Genomic DNA, 23,497 nt, shown 5'->3' with positions numbered 1-23,497 from the left:
CCTCTTATCTTTAAGCTGTGTCCCCTAGTTCTGGTCTCTCCCACAAGGAGAAACATTCTTTTAGCATCCACCCTGTCAAGTCCCCTCACAATCGTAGATGTTTCAGTGAGGTCGCCTCTCACTTTTCTAAACGCCAATGGATACAGGCCCAACCTGTCCAACCTTCCCTCATAAGGTAAACCCCCCACTCCGCCACCCCATCCCAGGCATCAGTCGATGGACAGGTTTAAGAAGATAGTTTCCAGTAGAGAAAAGGAGTCTGGGTTTATCGTTGCAGTCCAGGATGGTGTTCTATGTGAGCAGCCAAATCTGGCAGTGAGATGGTGAAACCAGTGCCCATCAATCCATTCGAGTCCCTGTCCCATGAACCTAAGGGAGCAGAGATGAGGGCTGTGCCGGGGGAACGGCCAAAATGAGACAAGTAATGGTTTTAGTGGGGACAAGGGCATCAAAGGCAAAAGTAACAGTGTGATTAAGCAGACCCGTAGCTCCAGGAATACTGTGGTGAATAGAGGGCAGGAGGTTTGACATTTGGGATTTAGAAAGTGTAAGCACAGAAGGAAGAAACGGTTCGGACCAGTATTCTTATTCCCCAGTTTTTACTGGTGTTCCATTTTAAGGTATACAAGGCCAGTTCGGACCAGAATTCCTATTTCCCAGTTTTTACTGTCTTTTCCTCCTAGGAGTGAAATAAGTGAGAGTATTTTTCAGGCACTGACAGAGGAAGTAGGATTGGGAGGGGGATGGAGGTGGACAGCAATATAAGTAAGTGACCAGAGATGACCTTTTCTGGCATCACTAAGACTGAGACGGTGGGAGTAGTGAAGCCTCGTGTGGTGGTAAGGTCAAGGGGCTTATATGGAGTTAAGGGGTTGGATGGAAGCATAGATTAAGAGAGGATACGGCATCCAGGACAAAGCAGCCCCGCTTGATTGGTATCACATCCACAAACAATCACTCCCTCCACCACTGACATACAGTAGCAGTAGTGTGTGGACCATCTACAAGATGCACTGAAGGAATTCACCAAGGATCTTTCGACAGCACCTTCCAAACCCATGACCCCTACCAACTAGAAGGACAAGGGCAGCAGACGCATGGGAACACCACCACCTGGAAGTTCCCCTCCAAGCCACTCACCATCCTGACTTGGAAATGTATTGGCCATTCCTTCACTGTTGCTGGGTCAAAATCCTGGAACTCCCTCCCTAACAGCACTGTGGGTGTACCTACACCACATGGACTGCAGCGGCTCAAGAAGGCAGCTCACCCACCACCTTCTCAAGGGCAACTAGGGATGGGCAATAAACGCTGGCCTAGACAGAGAAGCCCGCATCCCGTGAATGAATTAAAACAAAAGGACAGGAGGGCAGGGAACCTAGAGGAGAGAGAGGTTAAAATCACCAGGGACGAGATGTGGCGAGAGGCTGAGGGAGGAAAGAAGTGGAGCTTCGTCAGTGAGAAGAGATTTATGGTATTTGGAGAGAACAATGAGGAACGAGAGAGGTGGAACAAAGGAGGAGAAAGTGTTCAGGAGGAAAGGGGTCAGGCCAAGGAGGGGTTTGTCTCCATAAAATGGGAAAAGCATCATTTAATGGCAAGTGACAGGAATTGAGTTGAGCAACCTGAGTGCACCAATCAGAAGCGAAGAATTTTTAAGCCTCAATTTTCCGCAGGGTGGAATCCAATAATTTAAATGAATGATCAGAAAAATGGAAGTTTTAACTGTCAGGCTAGGAATGAAGGATCCTCATAATGTTCCACAGGTACGCTGATGACTTTAGGTTCGACCTTAATACAGCCTCTCTTGACCCCTCCATCATCCCCGATTTGTCAGACTGCTTATCTGACATCCAGGACTGGATGAGCAGGAATTTCTTCCAGTTAAATATCAGGAAGACCGAAGCCATTGTCTTCAGTCCTTGTTACAAACTCTGTTCCCAAGCTCCTTTTCCCTGGTAAAAGACAGAAGTTGAGCCAGGCCATTTGCAACTTTGATGCTGTGCTTGACCCCGAGGTGACCTCTCGATCACATATCCACAATGGTCATGACTGCCCACTTCCACTTTCGTAACTGGGAACTAACCTCAGCTCATCAGCTGCTGAAACCCTCCTCCATGCCTTTGTCACCATCTAGACTTCACTATTCCAATGCCAACCTGGTCGATTGCCTACCCTCCCTCCACCCTACATAAACCCGTGCTCGTATCGTAACTCGAACCTAGTCCTGTTCTCCCATTACCCTGTGCTCGCTGACCTACACTGGCTCCCAGTTCAACTCAGGCCTCAATTTTGAAATCCTCACCATTGTTTTCCAATCCCTCCATGGTGCCTGCCAGCCCCCAGCCTTTGAGATCTCCAATTCTGACCTCGTGCACATGCTCAAATTTAATCCGTTGTTGGCTATGCTTCCAGCAGCCTGGGTTCTATGCTCTGGATCTCCTCCCCTGCCCCACCACCCCCCCCCACTCTACCCACCACCAGACCTTTCCTCCTCTGTCTCCTCCTCTTACCTCATAGGCTCATAGATGTTCACAGCACAGAAGGAGGCCATTCGGCCCATTGTGTCCACGCCAGCCAACAAAGATCTGACTACACTCATCCCATTTTCTAGCACTTGGCCCATAGCCCTGGAGGCTATGGCAACACAAGTGAATATCTAAATGCTTCTTAAACGTTACAAGGGTTTCTGACTCTATCAGGCAGTGAGTTCCAGACTCCCACCACCCTCTGGGTGAAAATATTTCTCAACCTCCCTCTTAGCCTTCTACCTCATACTTTAAATCCATGTCCCCTTATTATTGACCCTTCTACTAATGGAAAAAGTTCCTTCCTATCCACCTTATCTATGCCCCTCATAATCTTATACACCTCTGTCAGGTCCCCTCTCAACCTTCACTGCTCGAAGGAAAACAACCCCAGCCAATCCAATTTTTCCTCATAGCTCAGACTCTCCAGCCCAGGCAGCATTCTGGTGAATCTCCTCTGCACCCTCTCCAGTGCAATCACATCCTTCCTATAATGTGGTGACCAGAACTGCACACAACACTCCAATTGTGGTCTAACCAGTGTTTTATACAGTTCCAGCATAACCTCCCTGCTCTTGTATTCCAAACCTTGGCTAATAAAGGCAAGTATCCTATATGCCTTTTTAATCACCTTATCTACCTGCCCTGCTACCTTCAGGGATCTGTGGATATGCACATCAAGGTCTTCAGTACTTTCCAGGGTCCTTTTTTCATGGTGTAATCCCTTGCCTTGTTAGCCCTCCCCAAGTGCATTACCTCACATTTTTCCAGGTTGAATTCCATTTGCCACTGCTCTGCCCACCTGACCAGTCCATTGATATCCTCCTGCAGTTTACGGCTATCCTCCTCACTATTTACCACCCTACCAAATTTCGTGTCATCCACGCGCTTCTTGATCATACCCCCTACATTTAAGTCCAAATCATTTATGTACACCACAAACAGCAAGGGCCCCAGCAATGAGCCCTGTGGAACCCCACTGGAAACAGACTTCCAGTCACAGAAACATCCCTCTACCATCACCCTCTGCTTCCTGACTCTCAGCCAATTTTGGATCCAACGTGCCACTTTGCCTTGGATCCCATGAGCTCTTACTTTCTTGACCAGTCTGCCATGAGGGACCTTATCAAAAGCCTTGCTAAGGTCCATGTGGACCACATCAAATACATTACCCTCATCAACACTCCTGGTTACCTCCTCAAAAAATTTGATCAAATTTGTCAAACATGACCTTCCCTTAACAAATCCATGCTGATTAATACGTGTCTCTCTGCAGATATATTCTGTCCCTCAGAATTCTTTCTAGTAATTTCCCCACCACCAAGATTAAACTGACTGGCCTGTAATTTCCTGGCCTATCCCTTCCTCCCTTTTTTAATAAGGGACAATGTTAGCCGTCCTCCAGTCCTCTGGCACCTCACCTGTGGACAGAGAGGATTTGAAAATTACTGCCAAGGCCCCTGATATCTCATCCCTTGCCTCCCTCAACAGCCTGGGATACATCTCATCCAGGCCTGTGGATTTATCCACTTTTAAGGCCACTAAACCCTCTCTCTCTATGCTAATTCCCTCTAATATTTCACAGTCCTCCACCCTGATGTTTATATCTGCGTCGTCCTGTTCCATTGTGAATACTGACACAAAGTATTCATTGAGGACTATACCCACGTCTTCTGGGTCCACACACAGATGACCTCTATGGTCCCTAATTGGCCCTACTCTTTCCCTAGTTATTCTCTTGCTCTTTATATACTTAAAAAACCCCTTTGGGTTTTCCTTTATTCTACCCACCAATGCTTTCTCATGCACGCTCTTAGCTTTCCTAATTTCCCTTTTAAGTTCCCCCTCTGCACTTTTTACACTCCTCCAGGGGCTCTGCTGTATTGAGCCCTCGGTATCTGCCACAAGCTTCTCTTTTTTCTCTTAATCCTAACCTTTATGTCCCTTGACATCCAGGGTTCTCGGGACCTGGTCCCCCTGCTTTGTCTTTACAGGAACATATTTGCCCAATGCTCTTGCTACTCCCTCCTCGAAAGCCTCCCGCCCCTTGGCCAAGGTTTACCCTCTCTCCAATTAGCCCCTTGTGTGGCTCGGTGTCAAATTTGGTTTGCTTAGCCTCTTGTGAAGTGCCTGGTGACATTTTACTAAGTGAGGTCTAAATTCACGCTGCTGCTGCTGCTGCTGCTGGTGTTCCGATCTCCTTCTGTGTGCAGGGCACCAACTTCACAGAGTGTGACTAGCTGCAGCCAAGCTGTTCCTGTTCGGAGAGTTGCAGCCACAGTCTGCACTGACATGACAAACAAGTTCAATCGTATTGCAGCACCCCGGCTCTGCCTGGGTTCTTGCCAAATCTGCAGAGTGAGCTGCGGGTGGAGACCACTGAGTAGGAGGAGCTCCTACTCCTGTTTATTGTCAGTGTAGGGTGCAACCGCAGAGCTTGTTTTATGATTAAAAGCCTGAGGTAAGCCTTTGGCTGAGCAGATATTCGTGTTTTCTCTGAACTTTTTTCCCTTGACACCTCTTCATCTACTATTGCTGTGGGTGATCGTTATTTCCTTTGTGCTCCTCCCCGCTCAATCGCACCTCTTCACAGACTCTAAACGCGATGGGTGAACAGTGACCAGCCCCAATACAAGTGCCGTTAAAATGAGACACAGGCTGCTTTCCAGCGAGTGGCCAATTTGGCCACAGTCGGAACTCGATGGAAGCCCTTCAGCATTCCTCATCCATGACAGAGAGAGCTCACCCACCCCGGAATCCCTGACTCATTCCAGAGCCTCTGGCCCACTCCAGAATCCCTGACCCTCTCCGGAACATCCGGCCCACTCCGGAACATCCGGCCCACTCCGGAATCACAGAGCCTCCCCAGAATGCCTGGCCCGCTCCGGAATCCCACACCCCTGAGGAAGACGTGTGCGCATGTATGCCTCTGTGATGCCTCCAAAGTTGAACAACCCATCAACACTCAGGTTGCATGTCTGCATGGGAGAAGAGTTAATCAGTGGAGTTAATGGAGGCCAGGTACCCATCGTTCTCAATCCAGCACGAAGCTGGGGGACAGACAAAGCAATATTGTCAGCAAACACACCAACCAGTTTGCGCGCAGTAAGATCCCACAACCAGCAAATGAGATGTAACGCCAGTGTTTTTAAGGGTGTTGACTGAGGAAGGAATGTTGGCCAGGACACAGGGGAACTCGTCTTCAGAACAGTGCCCTGGGATCTTTGCAATCACTTAAATTGGCAGGTAAGTTCTCAGGTTAACATGCCATTCGAAGGATGGGGCATCCGAAAATGCAACGCCCCCTCAGGATGGCATCAAATAGCCATCTCGATCACACACCTTCCAGAAGGGCTTAAGCCCATGACATTCTGAGTAAGAACATGGAAAGACAATATAAAATAAAGGGTACGCAACTCTAAAGGGGGTGCAGGGGCAGAGGGGCCTGACTCTATATGTGCATAAGTCATTGAAAGTGGCAGGACAGGTTGCGAGACTGGTTAATAAGGCACACAGCATCCTAGGCTTTATTAATAGAGACATAGAGTACTAGAGCAGGAAGGTTATGTTGAACTTGTATAGGACACTAGTTATACCTCAGCTGGAGTATTGTGACCAGTTCTGGGCACCACACTTTAGGAAGGATATGAAGCCGTTGGAGAGGGTGCAGAAAAAATTCACGAGAATGGTTCCAGGGATGAGGAACTTCAGCTATTAAGATAGGTCGGAAGGAGATGAGACTGTTTTCCTTGGAGAAAAGGAGGCTGAGAGGACATTTGATAGAGGCATGCAAAATCATAAGGGATCTGGACAAATTAGATCGGGAGAAGTCATTCCCATTGGTCAAAAGGATTGAGAACGAGGGGGCACAGATTTAAAGTAATTGGCAAAAGAAGCAGAGCTGTCAGGAGGAGAGACTTTCTCACGCAGCCTGGGGTTAGGATCTGGGAATGCCCTGCCTGAGAGTGCGGTGGAAGCAGGTTCAATTGAAGCGTTCAGAACGGAATTAGACTGTTATCCAAGGAGGAAGAATGTGCAGGGTTACGGGGAGAAAGCGGGAGACTGGCACTCAGTGAATTGCTCATTCAGAGAGCCCGTGCAGATACGATGGGCTGAATGGCCTCCCTTCTGTGGTGTAACAATTCAGTGACTCTGTAAGTCAGGTATCTTTTAACTAATCCCCCTTCTGGGTTTCTGGTGCAAGTGAGAGATCTCATGACACGATTCGAAGTAAAGCAACGGGTTCACGGGCCAATACTTATCCCTCAGCCAGTAGCATTGGAACAGATTACCTTGATCATTTTCATATTGCTATTTGTGGGATCTTCCTGTGTGCAAATTGACAGCCACATTCCCCTCCATCACAGCAGTGACTGCGCATCAAAAGCACTACAATGGCTGCAGGGAATTTCAGGAGGGCCCAAGGTCACGCAAGACGCTATCTAAATGCAAGTCTTTCTTTCTATCTTAGCAACTGAAGCAGGCTGACATTTAAATTCATACTGAAACTCCGAGTCCTGTTATCACATAAAATCGTTTGTTCACCACACGGATAAGACTGAAAAAACTGAACTGCTCTCCCCAGGGGTGTTAGTTTAATTATAGATATCTTCACTGCAGGAGGGGGTTGGGGGTGGCGGGGGTGGGGGGGGGGGTGGGATCAGGCTGTGTGCATGCAGGGCCCCAGGCTCTGCTCTCTCACCCCTGTCACCGTATTCACCTTGCCGTCCAGTATCTCACACTCATGGCTGGATTCCAGTCTTGAGCGCTCAAAGGATATTTAACCAAGAGGTACAGCTAGCAATTGGGAGTTAGGTCTCAGTTAGTAATACTTCCTTTTGAGTCAGAAAGTTGTGGGTTCAAGGCACACTTAAGCCACTTGAGCACCAAATTGAGGCTGACACTCCAGTGCGGTACTGTGGGACGCCTGCATTGCTGAAGGCGTCACCTTTCGGTTCTCAGGTGAACGTAAAAGAATTTTTCAACGCAGAACAATGGAGATCTCCCTGGTGCATTGAGCAGTTTTTATCCCTCAACCGCATCACTAAAAATCAGATTGCCCGGTCATCATCTTAGGTTGTGTTTGTTGCCAGCAATGCTCAGTTGTATGTATGGCCGCCATCTTTATAGGGGGTCAATTTGCAGCAGGGCACATGCATGGTCATTACTGGCCCTGCAATTGCAAATATTACAGCACCGGCAGCATCAAGTTAACACCCTTAACAATTCCCTCCCATGCACAGCTCACCCCAAACCTGAAAGACAGGGAGGGAAGGGCAAATAGGACGCACTCCTTCTGCCCATCCTCACTCCCCAGGTAAAATGACACATCATGTTGATGTCTTTTTAGGAATTTGTTAAAAGATGAAATAGCAAAAGAAATGGCTGGGGAGGGAGAGAGAGAGAGCGAGAGAGAGGGAGCGAGAGAGCGAGAGAGAGCGAGAGAGAGAGCGAGCGAACAAGAGAGAGCAAGTGAGAGCAAGAGAGCGAGCGAGAGAGAGAGACCGAGCGAGAGCAAGAGAGAGAGTGAGAGAGAGCGAGTGAGCGAGAGAGAGCAAGTGAGAGCGAGAGAGAACGAGAGAGAGCAAGCAAGAGAGCGAGCGAGAGAGAGCAAGAGCGAGAGAGAGCGAGAGAGAACGAGAGAGAGCAAGAGAGAGTGAGAGCGAGGGAGAGCAAGAGAGAACGAGAGAGAGCGAGAGAGAACAAGAGAGAACGAGAGAGAGCGAGAGAGAGAGAGCGAGAGAGAGAGAGCGAGAGAGAGCGAGCGAGAGATTGGAAGCAGGAGGGGCAGAGACAGGGAAATGGCTACGCCCTGCATGCCCGGCCGCCATGGGGCTCAGGAAGTGTGGAAAGTTTGAAGTATGCCGCAAAGAAGCCGTCACCAATTACAGGGTTGGATTTGTGTCTCCTGTAAACGACATCACCGGATGGTATCAGCGGCCATCTTGCGTTGGCAGGAGTTACAGCGCTGATCTTATTACTGTGTGGGGGACTTGGCCGTGTGCAAATTGGCTGCTGTGCTTCCTCTATTCAAAAGGATTTCACTGGCTGTGATGGACTTTGAGACGTCCAGTGATCATGAAAAGCGTTATCAAACGCAAGTCTTTTTTCCTTTTTGATTTGTCCGGGTCCTCACCAGATAGTGCATTCTCGTACTGAGCCACCATGAGACATATCCTTTCTGACATTGCTCAAGGGGTAAAAAATAATCGGATGGACAACTGATCCCAAGCAGAATCTAAAGCTCAGCGTTAAACCCAGGTCCTAATTACCCTGGCATTGAGGAACTGTGACTCAAATATTGTCGTTTGCCAAGTGTGCAGCAGCTCAGAGGCAAAATAATAATTGAAAACAAAAATCTATTCCTCTGTATTAGCAAATATTTCTGTGGTAAACTGCCCAGCCCATTGCCAGAAAGCAGGCCTCCTGCAGTGATGTCATCCTACCCAGAACGCACAGGGGTTATGAGCCGCAATGTCACTTCAGCAATGGTTTCCTTCAAAAATTCCAGTGAACGTTTTGGCCATTAAAAGGTGAGACGTGTCAGTGCCAGCAAAGGGCCCATTTGTACTTTAAGCAGTCAGTTCTGGTGTTGGGCATTGCTCGGTTAGACACCATAAGAGCATAAGAAATAGGAGCAGGAGCAGACCATACAACCCCTCGAGCCTGCTCCCCCATTCAAGATGATCATGGCTGATCTTCTCTCTCAACTTCACTTTCCCGCTGCTTCCCCATATCCCTTGATTCCCTGAGAGATCAAACTTCTATCCATTTCGGTCTTGAATATATTCAACGACAGAGGATCTGCAACCCTCCGGGGGTAGAGAATTCCAAATATTCACAGCCCTTTGAGTAAAGAAGTTTCTCCTCATCTCAGCCCTAAATGTTTACCACTGCCCCTTATCCTGAGACAGTGCCTATTTCCTAGATTCCCCCGACCAGTGGAAATAATGTGTCTACACTGTGAAGCCCCTTCAGAATCATGAATGTCTCAACGCGATTACCTCTCTCATTCTTCTACACTGGAGAGTATAGGCCCAATTTACTCAGCCTCTCACCATGGGACAACCCTCTCATCCCTCGAGCCAATCGAGTGAATCTTCACCGTACCGCCTCCAATGCAAATATATCCTTCCTTCGATAGGGAGACCAAAATTGCAGATGTGGTCTCACCAACGCCCTGTGCAATTGTAGCAAGACTTTGGCCGGGATTTTCCAGCCCTGCCGGAGGTTGCAGCCCCCAGGGTGGGTCCCATCACGGCAGGGCCTGAAAATTCAGGCCTTTGTTATTCTTGCACTCCAATCGACATACCGCATGCTCTGCTGCAGGAACATGCACCCACCCAAATCTTAGGAGAATCTCCCCCTACTGTACCATTACTACATTTTTCATTTCCCTGGTTACACGTGTATAAGACAGGCCATTTATTCTCTTGTGTAGGTTGGAGATGAGACTTATGTGAGGGTCATGTCTTTCACTAAAAGAGGGAACGCAACTTATATGAGGGTCCAATGCTCTCTCAGGGGAGGGGGATGCACCTTATATGAGGGTCTAATGCTCCCTCAGAGGAGGAGGGGCATCTTATATGAGGGTCCAATGCTTCCTCAGGGGAGGGGGTGCACCTTATATGAGAGTCTAATGCTCTTTCAGGGGAGGAGGTGCATCTTATATGAGGGTCCAATGCTCCCTCAAAGAAGGGGATGCATCTTATTATGAGAACTCAATCCATTCACCAGTTCCTTGTCCAGCTAGGAATGCCTTCAAAGTCGGCTAATCCTGCACCAGCCATGCTGCCTCTTCCGGATTCCAACTCAAGATCCAGGTTCCTGCTATTGAGGCAAAATTGGAGTCCAGCTCAGCAACACAAACTTAGGGATCAGGGGAGTTCAAACCAGCAGGAGGGGAAAGGTGGGAGTGAGTGCTGCCTTTCACATGGCTCAGTACTGCAGGAGCAAAGGACAGGAACGAGCTGCTCTGGCTGAGAAGGAGCAGAGAGTAAATGAAGTCGCAGATGATTTTTTTGTAATGCCAGCCTTCAGCTTATACAAGGCTCATGGATGCTGGGGTTGGGTGGAGGTGGGGGTCAGCTTACACATGGCCAACTAATTTTTAAAAAAATTATTATCTTACGTAATTTTGCAATTATACTTGGGATGTAGATGACCCTGTCAAGGTCACCATGACCGTCCAACCCTGGCTATCCTGAGGTGATGGAATGTGTTGTTTGGACACCCGAGTGGCTTATCAGGGCTACATCAGAATCCACATGGGTGCCAGGGTAGGTAGGAACGACAAGCTGTCTTTCCTGAGTGAGCCACTTGGGATTTTTCCACAAAGCCACATTTTCACGGTCACATCTTCTGGTTACGTCTTTTTAATTTGCCTTCCTTGCTTCATCACCGAAGAATTAAACCACGGGGGATTTGGGGATTGCTAGCAGAGAGCAGGCCAATGTCTGCCAAGTTCTCTTTCTGCCATCCTGGTAGTTAAATGATCCAAAAATGACAGAGGGGCTGGCATCTCAGGAGCCCTCTATCAGCATCAAGCACTCCAGGTCAGGGGCGCCATGTCATCTAGAGTAAAGGTCCTTCCCTGCCCCAAAAGTGTACCTCAGCCCCGTACTTGGCAAAGCAACGCCCCTTTACTGCGTGGGTGCCGCATGTGTCCATTTTCCAAGCCAGCCATCTTGTGGTCCCTCAATACAATGTTGCCAATTAAGGGTCATTTCGTGCCATGATCCATACCGTACACCACTTGGGAGGGACAGGACTATGATTGTCCAATCTCCCAGTTGATGTTAAATCCTTGCAGCCTGCAGAGGGCATTCCTCCCTTTGGTTCTGGCTAGATTTGAAAGCATCCGAGCTGGAAGTCTCACCTGCTGAGCCAACCAACTTTTCTCCTAAATCCAATTTTTGCACCCGGGGAAACTTCAAAAGTCTCAGCCTCAGGCTCATTGGGTAACACACTGACCTCTGGGCCAGGAGGTCAAAGGGCTCAAACCCCACTCCAGAGACTTGAGCACAAGATCCCAGCTAACACTCCAGCGTAGTACTGAGGGAGTGCCGCACTGTCAGAGGTGCTGAATTTTGGATGAGATGTTAAATGGAGGCCCCATCTGCCCTTTTAGGTGGATGTATAAGGTCCACATTGTTAATAGTATGTTGATTATATTAAGATACCCAGGTGAAGAGCATTGTTTAATTAAGTACTTTGAGCATGTATAAACAGGGGACAGCTGGGACACTGGGTGTTTGGGGAGTGCTGTGAGACTGAACAAGTCAATAAACTCGCTCAGTAAAGAATAGCTCTATGCCATGGTTTTGACTTCACCAGCCAGTTTGTATTCTATTAACACCCATGGCACTATTCAAAGAGCAGGGAGTGTTCCTCAGAGTCCTGACCAGTGTTTATCCCTCAACCAGCATCAGCGAAACAGATTATCTGATTGTTATCACATTGTTGTTTGTGGAAGCTTGCTATGCACAAATTAGGTCTGCATTTCCTGCAATACAACAGCAACTATGTTTCAAAAGCACTCCTTTGGCTTACAGGTACTATATAAACACTAGTTCTTTCTCTCACATTGTTGACATTCATATATATCTGATGAGAAAGATTTAAGATAGGATTTTCAGAAGACCAATTGTAAAATGTGCCCCTTGAGAACAATGCTTAACAGTGTGACCAGTAAAGATGCTCTTTAGTCAATTAAACAGGATCTCCAACACTGAACGTGGAAGTGAAAGTGAGTGTGTGATTCATGCAGTGTTTTCTGAAGTTAGTGCTAACGTCTGAGCAATTCAGCTTCAGGAAGCCTCTGTATGCTCTATAAACCTTATCCAGCACCAACAGGACCACCTGCATTTATATAGCACCCTTAACAGAGTATGATCTCTCAAGGAGCACGATCAGACACAAAATTTGACACCAAGTCACACAGATATTTGTAATTGGTGAGCAAATTTTTAGAATGAGAGAAACGTGAAGAGATTTAGGGAGGGAATTCCAGAAATTAGGGCCTGGACAGTTGACCAATGGTGGGGAGAAGGAAACTTTGGCTGCAGTACTGGCCAAAATTGGAGTGATGCAGGAGTTGTCATAGTGCTCTAGGGCTAAAACAGGCTAGAGAGATATTTCGAATCACATTCAGTGATGTTGCAACAATTAAGTGTCTCTACCATATGCACTAAAGTCAGACAATCAGAAAAAAAGTTACTGCTACTTTTGTTTCCCAAGTAGCCTCAGTACATTTTCCCAATGGAATAAGACACTAAGAATCCACCAGCAGGATTTACAGGCGCAAGACCTGGTATGTCGTCTTGTTCCCAGAAGTTCAAAATAATCACACTTATAAGACTCCAAATGCTGGAACTTCATCAAGTGTATCTCTTACAGCTCCCCATGTAGGCTGGAGGACTGATTGATGCACTGCTGCTCCGCACCTGACTGCAATGCAGCAGTTGATATGGCATCCTGGATTCAGGTAACAATTAGTTCGGAGCTCTTAACGAACATTATAACGAAATAACATCATTCTTCCTTTAAAAAAATTATATATATATATATAAATATATAAAATATACACACACAAATATGTATATAATATATAAAGACACGTGTGTATGATGCATATATTATACACATATACGCACACATATATTACACACAGATATTACACACAGATATTGAAAACATACATTATCTAAACCAAAGGAGATTAACAATTGCCTCTCACAAAGTGAACATCTTTTGAGTCTGTTATAACTTGTTTTCTTTTCTCAAAACAATATTCTTGGTATTGCTTATGTGGTAGGATGTCGAGCCTCTATCTTGTAGATTTGCCATTCAGTGCTCGCAGTGATAAGTTGGCCGGCTGCACAGGCGATGGTGTGCTTGTTGCTCCTCAGTTTGTCTTTTCAACAACTCAGACAGGGATTTAGCAAGTTTGTTGAAGTGTTGACCGCTTCCTATCTGTACATCAGTGAGTTATTGTCTTACTTCCCCCTGGTCACTTGGAGGGAGTATCTTGCTTGGGTAGAGTTTTCTTATATTTTCTTCCATTCAACAGCTCTGCAGGTGATTTCATGTCAGCCTGGAGAGGTGTAGATTGGAGTGACAATAAGGCAGGGTTTGGGTCTTCCTTTGTCTCTTGGCATTTTGTGAGGTTCTCTTGACCGTCTGGACATGTCTTTCTATAAACCCGTGTCCTCTTGGGTAACATCATGTTTAGGTGACGATATTGAACCCACCCTGTTCAACAAATTCCTCAAATTCCCGCAAGGTGAATGGAGTTCCACTGTCGCATATTATTCTTTCAGGGATCTCTTACTTAGCAAACAGAACTCGTACTGCTGAGATGATTGTTGTAACTCTCAAATCTTTCGCTTTTTGGATAAAAGAGAACATCGAGTAATAGCCTGTGACTACGAGATACTATTCTTAGTCGTTTTGGACCCTGGTCCTTAGTTTGGTTGTTCTGATGGATCCACTTGTTTTGGGATGACTGAGTTGGTACCATAGACAGAGTAGGTCAGTAGACAGTTCTTATGTAAAACACATTCCATTTATTTACAAAGGAACTCAGCAGTTACACTTGTGTACTTACAGCTCAAACCCTGTCGCTACTCTGCTATTGGATACTAAAATCATTCTAACATTCTTCTTAAAGGTATACTACACATCAGATTAGCACAGTTGTGTGTGAATAAATCAGCTCCCACAGTGTGTCATGGTCTGCGTGGTACTTCAATAGCTGTCATCTTTTCCTTGAGCTGTGTATTTTTGTACTTCTACATACATTGCACGTAGACACATTCTTTTGATGCTTTTGTAGATGACTATCTAGTACACAGCTGATCTGGCTCTGAGCTTACGCTGCTCCATCCCCATGTGGCCTTCATGTATCTTCTGGAGAAGTTCTTTCTGCATCGTTTTGATTAGGATTATTCTGGATCCTGCTAGCAGAACACCATCTTCCAGTGAGATGCCACCTCTGATAGACCAGTGCTGTTGTATTGCTGGCTGTGTCTTATCAGGCCATCTCTGGATCGCTTATTGAGAGAGAGTCTGTAACTTTTCGTCTTGGCTGGTCTCTTTTCTAATTTGACTCAGTTTTGGTGGTATTACGTTCACTAGATGATGGATCTTTATAGCTAAATCTTTAACTCATGTTTCTCCTGTAGTGACAATTGAGAGGGCATCTGCCAGCACCATTTCTCATCCTGGCTTGTATTTCAGAGTGAAATCGTAACTCTGAAGCCTCAAGAGTAACCTTCATATTCTTGCTGGAGCTCTACACAGATTCTTCTTGTACATCTGCTCCAGTGAACGATGACCACTCTCCACAATGAACCTTCTCCCATACAGATATGTAAGAAATTTCTCACGTCCCAGACAGGACTGTCAAAAGTTCTCTTTCTACGCTGGCATATCTGGTCTCAGCTGAGGTTAGAACTTTGGATGTGAATGCTATTGGTTTTCCCCCTTGTACCAGTCCTTCTGTGGGAGCACCCACTTTTAGAGTGACAGACTTTTCTCCTTGCACACCACCTTTTTGAGTCTGTTGAAGCTCTTCTCGTGACTCTGACCTCTGGTACTCAATATCTGCTCTCTTAGGTTTGCTGTATGTTCTGATGTGTGAGGTATGAAAGAATTCACGGGCAGGATCAAAGCAAAGAAACTTCTCAATTCTCTTGTCTCTTGGAGCTTCTATCTGAGAGACGGCTGTGACTTTTTCAGGAACTCGGCTTGACTCCGTCAGGTGGGTACACCATTCCGAAGAAGTGGCATTCTGTCCCCCTCACAATGCATTTGTGTGTGTTTAGCTTGATCCCAGCTTTCCTGGTTCTCTCCATGGCTTCATGTGGATGGTAGTTAAGCTCTTTTCCATCTATACCACAGATCTGGATACTATCTGCTATGCTGACTGCTCCTTTACATCCTTGGGATGTCACATCTACTTTCTGCTGGAACACATTCTGTCTCACTTAAAGGTGAAAAGGTAGCCGCAGGAATTTGTACAGTCTACAGAGTGTGTTGAATGTTGTCAACAGTGAAGATTCCTCATCAAGCTTCTCGTTCCAGGAGCCTTTTCTGGCATCAAGCTTGCTGAAAACACTTGCCCCAGAAGGAGTAGGCTGGTGTGATCTCTTCCAGTGTTGGAGTGGGGTAGTGATCCCTCTTTATTGTTTGATTAAGATCTTTGGGATCCAGGCAAATTTTAGCCGTCCATTTGGCTTCTCACTCCCAACGATGGAATTTATCCAATCTGAATGCTCTGTGACTCTGGCAATCCCTTTCTTTTCTTTTCTCTCTTGGAATCCTCTTTCAAACTTTCCTTTCAGTTCTTTCGATACTTTATGTGGGGGATGAATCACTGGTTTCTTTGTTGGATCAATAGTGATGTGATACTAACAATCTTCAAAGCAGCCAGCCATCACATCAGGACGCTCTGGATACATCCGGACCAGATCTTTCTTACTTCTGATTGGAGGAGGCTTTTCAATAGGTGCACCACATTCAGCCCTCGGTGACACCTCCTTCATTTCATGGTTTTTACTGAGATCAGCTGCAGCTCTTCACAACTGCTTAACCCCAGGATAGCAGAACCATCTGTTTCTGTGATGTAGAACATACAGTTAGCATCTTTTCCTTTGTGTGTCCCTCGGATTTGGGTTGTTGGACCTCAGTTCCCCCGCATGCCGTTAGCATGATGTTGCTCGGTTCAGAACACCTTTCCTGGGGAAACCATTTTCCTTCTAAATTAGAGGGAGCATCTTCTGGTGTAGTCTGAGCGGGACGATGTTTCTCTGTGCTCTGGTATCAAACTACAGCTTCAGATTTATGGTTGTGGGATTATTTCTCACCCTCTTCCTGATCTAAATGGCTGTGTGAATTTCCTTTCTCTCGGGACAGTGACATCCAGCCATTTCATGCAGGTCTATTGTGCCCTCAACCTCATCATCATTTTCCAGGTATGGATGTTTTGGGTCCTTATCCTTTTCATTCACCCTGTTGCTGTGTCTTGGATATCTCATTTACCCTCTCCTTTCTCTGCCCTGCACATCTTTTCCCAGTGATTGGACTTTCCACAAGCTCTGCAGTTTGATCCATATACAGGACTTTTCTTCCTGTCCGTGAACTCATGTGGTCACCCACAGCTCTTGCACATCTTTTCCTCTGTCTGGTGTGCATTCCCTTGTTGCTGTTTCACTGCATCAACCCTTCTGCCTTTCTCTCAACTTAACCTCAAAGCTAAACATTTGGGTAGGCAGCTTCTTCGTCTGTCTACCCCTGGCTTCATGTACTTTGGCAGGGTCTACAGCCTGCAATGTTGTGAGCTTGTCCTTTCCAATCAGATCGTTTTGTACGTCAGTGTGTGCAGTGCTCCAAATGAGCTGATCTAACAGCCTTTCACCTTGGCCTTAAATTTACATTTCTGGCTGCATTTTGCAATCTGGTTAAGAAATTGTCGACAGGCTCACCTTGTTCATGCCTCAGGTTTTGAAATTTATATCAGTGGATCCGATGATGACTTTGGTTGAAGATGTGTGATGTGTTTTTTTTTTTAAGTTGTCTGGGATTTTACTGTCGTCCTCATTCATCTCCCAACTATTAAACAAGATAACTCTTTCTCTCCTCTTGGATGTAGTTGACCCTTTTGTCCTCACTCATGCCTTTTAGAAAACTACTGAATGTCAGTCTGCACTTCTGTTTAAACTTCTCAAATGCCTCTACACCATCATCTTATTGCTACGTGTACGTACGAGACAACTATTAACTCAATCTAGAGATCATTGCTGGGTTACTCATTGTTCTAGATAATAGAATAATACTGCAAATGATGCAGCATTAAACTGGGCTTGCTTTACGCTATATGCTTTATGCTATATCTGGGGCTAGCTCTGTGTTAGCTGTGGCTCAGTTGGTACCACTCCAGGACTGGAGAAAAAATAAAATCAAGACTAACACCCTAGTGCAGTACTGAGAGAGTGCTGCACTGTCAGAGGTACCAATTCTTGGGTGAGATGTTAAACCAATGCCCTGTCTGCCCTCTCAAGTGGGCATAAAATGTCCTATGGCGTCATTTTGAACTGGTACAGCAGGAAAGTTCTCCCCAGTGTCCCGGCCAATAATTCTCCCTCAAGCAACATCACTAAATCAGATGAGTGGGTCATTATCAGATTGCTATTTGCTGTGTGTAAATGGGCCGCTGCATTTTCTACATTAGCACAGTGACCACATTTCAAAAAGCACTTCATTGGCTGTAAAATGCTTCGAGACATCCGGTCGTCACGAAAGGTGCTGTATAAATGCAAGTCTTTATTTTCTTAGTGTAGCTTTGACTTGGGGAAACGTGCTGTGAGGGATTGGGCCACATAGACTTGGCTTTGGTTTCCTGTCTACTGGCCTTGGCCAAGGCAGCAGTTGGACATTACTTTTGGGTTAGAGAATGGAGTTGAATAAATAAGATCAACCAAGCTTCTTGCTCCCTTCCACTGCTGAGTGACCCTTAATGGACAGTAACCTCTGCTAGACTATGACTGCAGTTGCCCAGTGATCCCAGCTCTAGTCAGCATTGCGAGCTGGTGAGTGACCCAAGCTGGACAATAAGGGAGTTACCAGTTTCTGCCACTCACCCCCCTTGGCTCCAAACTCACCAAGTGTCACATGACCAAGGTACTGGGTATGCTCAGTAAATCAAAACCTCACACGTGTCAGAGCCTTCGGCAGAGAATTGGAAAATACATTTTCCACTTCCTTCTAATTTTAGTTCCAGGGTAATTTACTTTTTTTTTGTTTGTCCCGACTATGTGTAAATAAGTGCCATGGATGATATTTGCCCTCTGTCCTGATCTAATTCTGGCCTCTTGCACAGCTCTGATATTGTTCACCCTACCATTGGTGGGTGTGCCATCAGCTGTGTCGGCTTTAACCTCCAAAATTCCCGCCCTAAATCTCCCCGTCTCTCCCTTTCTATGAGGCGCTCCTTAAAACCCACCTCCCCTCTCCTGGGGCGGAATTTTATATGGTGGCGAGATTTTAGGGTCCCGCCAAATTCAACGGTTTTTGAACAGCTTGTTGCATCTTATGGCCCCGCCCCTCCCCCGTGGCTGTGAAATTACACCCCTCGTGTGGATCAGCATCAAACTTTGTCTGACATTTGCTCCTTGGGACATTCATTGAGTTAAACCCTCTGGAGAACTGGAAATTGCTGTGGGCTGTTAAATGGAATGCTCCCCCCAGCTCTTACTTCTGACATTGACGGGGGGGTTGATAGAAGAGTGTACCGTACACCAAAACGTTTATTGCTATTAATTCCCTACAACTTCCCAAAAACACTTAATTAGGCACAGGTACCGAACAGTCACTTAAGTGTTGCAGAATAGCTCGAGACACCGTGAGGTGCTTTACAAAGGAGATGGTGGAGAACTAAGAGCAAGGAGTGAAAGGTTGGCCGGGAGGGAGGTGGTTAGGGTCATGGGGTAGTGGTTAAGGGGTTCACAGGTTAAGGGTTATAGATGGGGGCCTAAAGACTCTATTGGAGGGGAAAAGGCAGGTTTGATGGGCAAGTTTTAAAGTTGTTGAGATGTCCCCAGGAATGCTTTAGGAAGGGATTAACACAGTGTGGGGCAGTTTGTTCAATATTTAAGAATTAACATGCACCATCCTGACTTGGAAATATATCGGCTGTTCCTTCATTGTGGTTGGGTCAAAATCCTGGAACTCCCTCCCTAACAGCACTGTGGGTGTACCTATACCACATGGACTGCAGCGGTTCAGGAAGGCAGCTCACTACCACCTTCTCAAGGGGCAATTAGGGATGGACAATAAATGCTGGCCCAGCCAGTGACGCCTCACACCCTGTGAAAAATAAAAACATATAGCACTGGGTAGGGACGGGGAGGAGAGCAGGATGGGTTAGGGTGGAAAGGGAGAAGGGTTGGGGATGGGAATACACGGTCTCAGTGAACTGTCAAAGTGTAGCACCTAGTGGCCAGTGCAGACACAGCCAAACACTTGTTGTCATGTCCCTTGTAAACAGCCACTTCACCCAACAAACTCAATACAGCCAAGTGTCAACTTTCCACTACCTGACATTCACTTTTTCAAAATTTATTCATGGGATGTAGGTTTCACTGGCTGTGCCAGCATCTATTGCCCATCTCTAATTACCCTTGAGAAGGTGGTGGTGAGCTGCCTTCTTGAACCGCTGCAATCCATCTGGTGTAGGTACACCCACAGTGCTGTTAGGAAGGGAGTTCCAGGACTGTGGCCCATCCTGAACACTTGCTTTTTAAGATAATCTTTGATTCACCTACAAGGATTACGTTCAGCCTCTCTGATGCTCTCTCACTACCCCCTGTGTTGAAATCTCACCTGACCTCACAAACACAGACAGACAGGCACACACACAAACACACACAGACACACACACATACACAGGCAGCCAGACAGACACACACACACACAAGCAGCCAGACAGACGCACACACAAACACACAAACACACACAGGCACAAGCACACACACAAGCAGCCAGACAGAGACACACAGGCAGCCAGACAGACACACACAGAGACACACAGGCAGCCAGACAGGCACACACACAGTCATAAAGCTGTAGAGTGACTGCTCCAACTGAATCCCCTTCATAGGTAGCAATGCACAGAGGCTGAAATTAGTACCTACAACAACTTGCAACATGTGGAAGTCAGGAACCCGAGTAAAAAAAAAATGCATCTCTCTCTCTCTCTCTCACCTCTTGCTGTCTCTGCGATTCATCTTCGCTTCTTTATTCCTGAAAATGGGTAGAAAATACTCGAAAGTTGCCTCCACTGCCTTCGCCTCCTCCTGCTTCATGTGCCCATGTTCAATTTGACTGGCTACTCCTGAGTGGGGTCCCAGCTCCTTTGACAAGACACGAACTGTCACTTCACTTCTCTAATTTGCCTCTGACGTAATCCTCCCTCCCTCCCTCCCCCTCTCTCTCTCCTTCTCGATTCAGGAACTCAACGCGAAGCAGGAACTTGCTGCAATACAAGTGGCCGGAGCGATGTTCAGCCAAGCAGGTGTTTGGTTGGTGTTTGTGGCGATCCCATCCTGGGATAGATACCCCAGGCAGAGGTCCCTGTTTTACATCACCACTCCCCCCCCCAACCAGGGACAGACACAGAGAGAAATGTGTGTACGGGGCAAGAGTCCTTTCCGATCCGACAGCCCTGTTCAGACTGTCTTGTACAGGGCGCCGGGAGTGGGGTGGGGGGGTCTGAAGTGGGGAGTTGGACTGAGGCTGTTAGAGACCGAGTCCAGCTCCAGGTCCAGGTCACCGGCTTGAGGACCATTCAATTCTGTACAGTTATGGAAAGAGAGAAAGTTGAAGGCGGAAGGGGGGGGGGGGGGGGGGGGGGCAAGAAGTGGGGGGGAGGAGGTGGGGGAGGGGGAAGGAGGAGGGGAAGGAGGTGGGGCGGGGGGGGAAGGAGGTGGGGCAGGGGGGAAAGAGGTGGGGGAGGGGGAAAGAAGTGGGGGGGAGGGGGGAAAGAAGTGGGGGGGAGGGGGGAAAGAAGTGGGGGGGAGGGGGGAAAGAAGTGGGGGGGAGGGGGGAAAGAAGTGGGGGGGAGGGGGAAAGAAGTGGGGGGGAGGGGGGAAAGAAGTGGGGGGGAGGGGGGAAAGAAGTGGGGGGGAGGGGGGAAAGAAGTGGGGGAGGGGGGAAAGAAGTGGGGGAGGGGGGAAAGAAGTGGGGGGGAGGGGGGAAAGAAGTGGGGGGGAGGGGGGAAAGAAGTGGGGGGGAGGGGGGAAAGAAGTGGGGGGGAGGGGGGAAAGAAGTGGGGGGGAGGGGGGAAAGAAGTGGGGGGGAGGGGGAAAGAAGTGGGGGGGAGGGGGGAAAGAAGTGGGGGAGGGGGGAAAGAAGTGAGGGGGGAAGAAGTGGGGGGAGGGGGGAAAGAAGTGGGGGGGAGGGGGGAAAGAAGTGGGGGGGAGGGGGGAAAGAAGTGGGGGGGAGGGGGGAAAGAAGTGGGGGGAGAGGGGAAAGAAGTGGGGGGGAGGGGGGAAAGAAGTGGGGGGGAGGGGGGAAAGAAGTGAGGGGGGAAGAAGTGGGGGAGGGGGGAAAGAAGTGGGGGGAGGGGGGAAAGAAGTGGGGGGGAGGGGGGAAAGAAGTGGGGGGGAGGGGGGAAAGAAGTGGGGGGGAGGGGGGGAAAGAAGTGGGGGGGAGGGGGGGAAAGAAGTGGGGGAGGGGGGAAAGAAGTGGGGGGGAGGGAGGAAAGAAGTGGGGGAGGGGGGAAAGAAGTGGGGGGGAGGGAGGAAAGAAGTGGGGGGAGGGGGGAAAGAAGTGGGGGGGAGGGGGGAAAGAAGTGGGGGGGAGGGGGGAAAGAAGTGGGGGAGGGGGGAAAGAAGTGAGGGGGGAAAGAAGTGGGGGGGGAAGAAGTGGGGGGAGGGGGGAAAGAAGTGGGGGGGAGGGGGGGAAGAAGTGGGGGGGAGGGGGGAAGAAGTGGGGGGGAGGGGGGGAAAGAAGTGGGGGGGAGGGGGGGAAAGAAGTGGGGGGGAGGGGGGAAAGAAGTGGGGGAGGGGGGAAAGAAGTGGGGGGAGGGGGGAAAGAAGTGGGGGGGAGGGGGAAAGAAGTGGGGGGAGAAGTGGGGGGAGGGGGGGGAGAAGTGGGGGGAGGGGGGAAAGAAGTGGGGGGGAGGGGGGGAAAGAAGTGGGGGGGAGGGGGGGAAAGAAGTGGGGGGGAGGGGGAAAGAAGTGGGGGGGAGGGGGAAAGAAGTGGGGGGGAGGGGGAAAGAAGTGGGGGGGAGGGGGGAAAGAAGTGGGGGGGAGGGGGGAAAGAAGTGGGGGGAGGGGGGAAAGAAGTGGGGGAGGGGGGAAAGAAGTGGGGGGGAGGGGGAAAGAAGTGGGGGGAGAAGTGGGGGGAGGGGGGGGGAGAAGTGGGGGGAGGGGGGGAGAAGTGGGGGGAGGGGGGAAAGAAGTGGGGGGAGGGGGAAAGAAGTGGGGGGAGGGGGGGAAGAAGTGGGGGGAGGGGGGAAGAAGTGGGGGGAGGGGGGGAAGAAGTGAGGGGGGAAAGAAGTGGGGGGGGAAGAAGTGGGGGGGGGAAGAAGTGGGGGGGGAAGAAGTGGGGGGGGGAAAGAAGTGGGGGGAGGGGGGAAGGAGGTGGGGAGGGAGAGAAGGAGGTGGGGCAGGGGGGAAAGAGGTGGGGGAGGGAGGGAAGGAGGTGGGGGAAGGGGGAAAGAAGTGGGGGGGAGGGGGGGGAGAAGTGGGGGAGGGGGGGAGAAATGGGGGGCAAGAAGTGGGGGAGGGGGGCAAGAAGTGGGGGGAGAGGGGAAAGAAGTGGGGGGAGGGGGGAAAGAAGTGGGGGGAGGGGGGAAAGGAGTGGGGGGGAGGGGGGAATGAAGTGGGGGGAAAGAAGTGGGGGGGGAGGGGGGAAAGAAGTGGGGGGGGAGGGGGGAAAGAAGTGGGGGGAGGGGGGAAGAAGTGGAGGAGGGGGGGAAGAAGTGGGGGAGGGAGGGAAGAAGTGGGGGAGGGAGGGAAGAAGTGGGGGGAAGGAGGTGGGGGAGGGGGAAGGAGGGGGGAAGGAGGTGGGGGAGGGGAGGACGGAGGTGGGGGAGGGGGGAAGGAGATGGGGAAGGAGGAGGGGAAGGAGGGGGGAAGGAGGAGGGGAGGGGGAAGGAGGAGGGGAGGGGGAAGGAGGAGGGGAGGAGGAAGGAGGTGGGGAGGGGGAGAAGGAGGGGGAAGGAGGTGGGGGAGGGAGGGAAGGAGGTGGGGCAGGGGGGAAGGAGGTGGGGGATGGAGGGAAGGAGATGGGGGAGGGGGGGAGAAGTGGGGGTGAAAAAAGTGGAGGGGGGGAAAGTGGGGGGGAGGGGGGGAGTGGGGGGAGAAGAAGTGGGGGGAGGGGGGGAAAGAAGTGGGGGGAGGGGGGGAAAGAAGTGGGGGTGGAGGGGGGGAAGAAGTGGGGGGGAGGGGGGGAGAAGTGGGGGG

At 49.1% G+C, this 23,497-nt stretch overlaps 1 protein-coding gene across 2 annotated transcripts in view; it reads right to left on the bottom strand.

The window, feature by feature from the left end:
- The window catches only part of LOC121272539 (RAS guanyl-releasing protein 1-like), a 178,410-nt gene extending 157,941 nt beyond the window's left edge, over positions 1-20,469 (bottom strand). For both annotated transcript variants that reach the window (XM_041179160.1, XM_041179161.1), the window contains exon 1: positions 20,292-20,469. In XM_041179160.1, coding sequence (XP_041035094.1) covers positions 20,292-20,392 — 101 coding nt within the window. In that variant the 5' untranslated portion in view covers positions 20,393-20,469. The remainder of the gene's footprint in view (positions 1-20,291) is intronic.
- Between the last annotated feature and the right edge of the window lie 3,028 nt (positions 20,470-23,497).

The sequence above is a fragment of the Carcharodon carcharias genome, chromosome 34 (assembly GCF_017639515.1).
Source record: "Carcharodon carcharias isolate sCarCar2 chromosome 34, sCarCar2.pri, whole genome shotgun sequence".
In the NCBI taxonomy this organism is placed as follows: domain Eukaryota; kingdom Metazoa; phylum Chordata; class Chondrichthyes; order Lamniformes; family Lamnidae; genus Carcharodon; species Carcharodon carcharias.
Note: the sequence above shows the minus strand (reverse complement) of the source record. Positions and strands in the feature narration are given on the sequence as shown.